The sequence below is a fragment of the Erpetoichthys calabaricus genome, chromosome 11, assembly GCF_900747795.2.
Source record: "Erpetoichthys calabaricus chromosome 11, fErpCal1.3, whole genome shotgun sequence".
NCBI classification, from domain to species: Eukaryota; Metazoa; Chordata; class Cladistia; order Polypteriformes; family Polypteridae; genus Erpetoichthys; species Erpetoichthys calabaricus.
In genome coordinates this window covers 18,291,921-18,298,076 of record NC_041404.2, presented here as the reverse complement: position 1 = coordinate 18,298,076, position 6,156 = coordinate 18,291,921, and the positions used below count along the sequence as shown (strand labels likewise).

General features: G+C 39.0%; 1 protein-coding gene across 1 annotated transcript; it reads right to left on the bottom strand.

Moving 5' to 3' along the window:
* Positions 1-2,369: 2,369 nt before the first annotated feature.
* nudcd2 (NudC domain containing 2) lies at positions 2,370-3,852 on the bottom strand. Its single transcript, XM_028812745.2, has 4 exons — positions 3,480-3,852; positions 3,342-3,390; positions 2,946-3,097; positions 2,370-2,488 (listed from the first exon to the last, which is right to left on the bottom strand). Exons 1-4 carry the CDS (start codon positions 3,666-3,668, stop codon positions 2,408-2,410), a joined length of 471 nt encoding a protein of 156 aa, XP_028668578.1. The 5' UTR covers positions 3,669-3,852; the 3' UTR covers positions 2,370-2,407.
* Positions 3,853-6,156: the final 2,304 nt, after the last annotated feature.

Genomic DNA, 6,156 nt, shown 5'->3' with positions numbered 1-6,156 from the left:
TATCTGAGTGGGGAATCACAGATCTACAGCAGCTGATCGGAAAGAGAATTATCGGTATACAGCATCAAGCACACGCTGCCTCAGCCATGCTGTCTATTGAACTGCTCTCATATGGCAAACGCTTCAAAGCCTTTCCTGTACTGACCTCACAGCTCAGAAACAGTTTCATCCCAAGAACTCTAAACATACTCAATCAGTCCATCAAGTGCTCCTTGTAGAACTGTTTGTACTTATAAGTACAATTACCTCACTGTAAACTTGCACTGCAGTTATAATATTGCACAACCTGCACCACTTTATAAAGCGCATATTTACATATGATGACGATATCATTTTTAAGATGAAAAATGTTTATTATATTATACAGATAAAACTTTACCTTCATTTAAATAATCTATATTGTTAATAATTAAACATGTGAGGACACTGTGCCGCAGCGCTAGCGAGGAGCTGGCACCCCTTTCACAGATTGTTCCTGCCTCGCGCTGTATTCTTGCTGATGCTGACGCGACACTGGAAGGATAGATTGATAGAATAATTAAACACGTACTACGAAGATATTTCAATGTTCCTTGAAAGTTTTGAAGAATCTGCGTTCTAAACTTATGGATGGCTTAACGTCTATTACAGAGCTGATTGTGTGGCGATTGGGTATTTGGAGAAAGAAAAGTAAGGGCAGGAATTGAGGGTTAGTATGTTTGAAAGAGACAGTACTGCTGCAATAAATTATTTCATCGAAGGTCGCGCACGGCACAGCAAGCATCTTGCGTGAGACATAAACAATCACTGCACCACTGTGTTTAATAACATGCTTTAACTCCTATCATCATAAAAATTATATCATGTATACATCTCAGTATTTTAATTATTCAGAGAGCTGTAATATTATGAGTATAATGGATTCTGTGTCCTGTCAGAGGAAGAGAAAGTCCGGAAGCACATAGTGATTCACACACATAGGGCACATAGAAGATCAAATACAAAACAAAGCATTTAACGTGCTACTTTAGTTACGATGGGATTTGAGAAACTAGTAAATTAAACTATTTTAAGATGAAGTTTATGATGTTCTACTTTAATGACAAAATAAACTACGTGATCAAAGTGGAAATTTAGAGATTAAAGTTGACATTTCGTGCTTTTTTCCCCACTGTGTGCCTTTTTTTCTCTGTACCCTAATAAGCTTTCATATGACACTCAGAGGGTGGGCTACGACTCACCTTTTCACGGCGACTTTGATATCTGACAACTTCTTTTTTATTTCGGGCACTGTGCGACTTTGTGAACTTCAGCTTTCGAGTTTCTCCGACACGCTATGTCACTCGATCAACTCTACCTTTTGTTGTTAATACTACTTTTTAAACCAACAAATAGTACGTTTTTCCTTGCCTCCACATGGCAATCGCTGAAATTCTTCTATTTTCCCTCATGCTTTTGCCATGGCCTTTTCACAGAAGGCCGAGCTTAAGGGCTATTTATATTGATTTGCATATTCAAAGAGGCATAATTCTGGGAGGAGTTGGGGAGTGGCGGCAGGTGCGTGCACGTGCGTTACTTTTCACGCTGACCGGGATTTATGGAGCGGAAGAACGTGGAAGTTGCCATTCGCACAGATTTATGCATCTGGATTTTTTTTGTGCGTACGAATATTTCTGCTTTTGTGCTTACGCCATGTTATAGTGTGAGTTCTACGCATGGCATTATACATGAGGCCCCAGGACTGGAGTTGGAGACCCCTGTTCTATAGGCTAGCCCTTTTATTTCCCATTTACTTTTCTTTGAATGTACACTGAAAGCACGAAAACTCAAAGGGGACAACCACAAAAGGATGTGTAATGTTTGAAAACCCAGCTGTCAGGGAGCTGGGTCTATGCCCCTCAATTATTGTGTTGCCCCCGATTTAGAGCTCCAAATCAAACTAACTTCACATCTTTAGGTTATGGAAAGAAACTGGTGTACCGAGCTAAACACGGATACAATGTGCAAATCCCACCTCACACTGACTGTTGTTAAATATATTTAACTGTAATGTTATTTTGCACAGACTTAGTAACATAATTCTTCCAGTAAAAAGGAAACACTACAGGTAATGCGGAAATTTTTTTTTTCGTAAAATAAGCAGCAAATTCAGTAAATGGGCATATGCTGCAATTTTCTGCAGCCATCAAGATAAGTGAGTTGACCGAATCCCATCCATGGCCATATTTTGTCTTGTGTCATTGCTTGAACAATAGGTTCATGTTTCCGATGAGATGGGCTACTTTTTGCAGGTAAAACAAAAAATGAAATGGCAAGCTTAGCTCAATTCTTCTTTTAGCGTTCTGCCCCCCGTTTCCCCTTTTGAACAACTTAACACCTTCTTCTCTCAAGACATGTGACTGAAAATTTTATTTAGAAAAATGCAAGCTTATTTTAAGCTAGAAAAGTCTGGTCCACCTCCTGCATAATTTCCAGAGATTTCTGCACCACTAAAGTCAAATCCTGGGTTCTGTGTAAAAAATAAGATGTGACAAAAGAAAACAAAAAAGTAGTCAATAAAGAAATTTTAAATCCATAAAGTTCTGCCATATAATTTGCATGCAAGTAACTAGTTAGAAATGAAAACATCCCTATGCATTTGAATACAAAACTATATTCCACAAAATTAAACACATACTGGCACAAGATACGTTCTTACAGATTTCCATTTTTTAAAATTTATTTTAACTCCACACAGGTGGTACCCTGGCCAGGATTTGAATCTGGAACTCTAAATCTAAGAAGCAACATTGTTAACCACTGGTTCCCTTGTTTGAAAAATGACAGTTCAGTGAACAAGAGGCATAATGGTAAACCACATTCAGTGTACCTTAACTAACCAATTTAAGAGAAAATATTTGACATACGCCAAGAAAAGTGGCATATTAAAAATCAGACATTTATTACTGAATGCAGAGTCTATTTACCTCCCGGTGAAACCTCTCCAATGTCAGCTTCTTTTGCATCTGGTCCTGAACCCAAGGGTCAGCAGAGTACATGTCTTCCAAGAGAGACGTCCAGCAGTTACCTGCCTCTCGGTGACTTTTCATTAAAACGATACGAACAAGTTTTTTATCCTCTACAAAAGAAAAAGGAAAAGAAAACAAGTTTTAGATAATCGGGATATTAAACTGCTGCTGTCAGGAAAAAAATAACGAATAGAAATCTTTCACTGAGCCACTAGTATTGAAAGCGTGCATTAATATTCCAGTAAATCCCGCTTGAATCAGCGTAAAAGTACAACAGTGAAACCACTCTCAGACTACAAGTACCACAATGCATCGCGACACAGTACGACAGTGAAACCAGTCAGGTTACATTACCTAACGTCCACGTTCCTTCGTCTGCTATTGTTGAAGCGAAAAGATTTCCCTGCAAACACAGACATAACATAAGGGATGGTTAAATCGAAACTAAAGCCAAGTCCCGCAAGATCTAATAGATAATATGACACAACTTGCCTTGATGACCTCGTGGCCCTTAACATACAGCGTTATCTGCCTACTTCCCAGAGTGCACTTGATCTCTTTCGCAGAGGTACCTGGAGGAACGTTAACTTCGAGGAACACCTCCTCCATCGTCTGATACCAGCGACCCCATGGAGTTTCACAGGGAACCACGCCGCTTTTCTCATCAAAATGAACTGACATTGTTCTTTACTTATTTCTTATGTCGCGGCGTTTAAGATACTGCATGCAATGTGATAAATGATCCCATGTCAAAATCAGACTTACACGGAAATATAATTATAAATGTGAACTGCAAAAAAAAAATCACTTTTCACATATCAGCGAATCAATGTGCTTACATTATAAATGTGTTTACAAATGGCACGCCCAGGATATCATGTTGATCACGTGAAACTGGTCCCAATCTCGCGAGAGGATAATGTGTGACTAGAGGGAGGGCAGAGAGCTGCTTGGATCGGTCGGCTGCTCAGATAATAGCAGAGCGACGCGGCGTGGACATGGTGTTGTTAGCAGGAATGTCATTAAACGTTAACGAGTGCTGCTTTTGTATAATATAGGCGACACGTCACAACCATGGTTATACTCCATGCGTCTGATCTGGAGCACTGGTTAGTGTAGCAGGCGCATTTTACCTTGAGTGGGCGTTTCACGGTTTGAGGATGAGGGCATGCACAGGTACGGACCACCTCAGGATCCCAAATTAGGACCCGTGCGCAGCCTTGCAACAGGTGACACTCCTTAACACTAGTTCGAATGGAGTGGAACAGTGAGGTTTTTTTTTTACAGTGGCTGGAGTGCCAGTGCTGGAAAGTTGATGGATGGGTTATCCAAAGTATTGTACAAATAGTTAAGGCATGTAGATAATAAAGAAAACACACTGAAGTGGTACTGTTTAAATTATAACATTATCATAGCCCGTTTAATCCAATCGGAGGTTTAGGGTTTAGTCAATTGGGGATGCCGTCTACCCAGGCAGCAGCACGTGTCGCGTCAAGTCAGGAGCCAGCGTGGACGGATCGCCAGAATATCGCAGGACAAATAAAATCATACAAGCCTTTAAAAAGAGTCAATGTAGGTAGTGGCTTTTGACAGAACCGCAAATTCTCCATTTACGTCATGTATTCTTTCTGTTCCTTTTCAAACCCGATTAGTCGGATGATTCTCATGTTCAGTCCTGGGGGGCCACTGTTGCTACCGATTTTTAGTCTTATTAAACTCCTGCTTTTACTCCCCTACGCTAATCAAACCTACCGTTATTTAATTGTTTGTGTATTATTTTAAGTAGGAAATTACAAAACTACGTTTGCTGCATTGTTATTGGATGTAATTGAGTATTTATTATGATTATTACACTACGAAAGTTTATGTTCGTTTCCCTTGATTTTTTTTTTAAAGATTTTTGTCGTCATGATTTTTATGCTGCTTTTCCAGGCTTTCTGGTTTCATAGGCTGCTGTTAGTTAGTGGATATGACACCGATATAGTTGCAGTGCTCTGCTCATCATTATCAATCTTAGGGTGAATCAAGAGAGCACATAAGGTGAATTAATAGGATATTTTGAATATCACAGTGCAGACACAGGGTGCTGTGACAGATTCTCAAGTAAAATACAAATACAGATTTTACAAATTATTAGGTACAGAATTAGTACACATTTTTGTTAAAACACAATGAAAACATTGTGCAAAGCAATTGACATAAACTGTGCTCAACAATATCTGTCCATTAATTAACTGAATTATGACCAGTTGACAACAGTGGAGAGGAAAATAAAAAAAACTCCAGGCAACAGCATCCCTGAAGAAAAAAGACCTCTCTGGGAGGTTGTGAGGGCCCAGAGTCAATTTTAAGATGAAAATCAAAGACAAAAGTCAGAGACTGTCACAGTCCAATGATTCCAATGCTCCCCGTATCAGAGATGACTTTTCCATGGGCAGGAGAAGAGCTTGACAGTAGAGCAGTGGCACCAACTTCAACATCAAGATACTGTGAAGAGAAACAGAATAGAGTGGGGTAAATAATGGTTGATACATTTTCTATCACTTATGTTTTTGTAAAAATGACAAATGGACTGAGGTGCAGTTTGGGCAGCTATTCAGCATCTCTAATCAGGGTAAAGTGGTAAGTCTTCAGCCTGGATTTAAAAGCTAAGACTGAAGGGGCATGTCTTATATTAGCAGTCAGATTATTTTCCACTGCTTTGGAGTCCTGTAACTAAAAGGTTGACCTCCCACTGTTACTTTATTAATGCTTGGAATCCTAAATAGACCAGAATCTTGAGATATCAGTGTGTGCTCTGGTTCGTAAGTAATGATAAGTTCAAATAAGTAAGCATGGCCTTGGCCATTTAAGGCTTTATATGTTAAAAGAGGATTTTGAAATCACCCCAAAGCTTTACTGATAGCCAGTGTAAGGACTTCAGGACTGGAGTTATACGTTTGTTCTTTCTGGTTTTTTTAGATTCTTGTAGCAGCATTTTGATTTAACCAAAAGCTACATAAAGAATGAAATGAACAGCTAGAGAATAATGTATTACAGTAGTTAATCCTACAAGAAATTTTTTCAGTATCGTATATTTTGAAAATATCTTACTTTTCCAACATTTTTAAGATGGAAAAGACATGTTTCTACATTTCTTACCTAAATATAACCCAACTGTGCTTTTCTG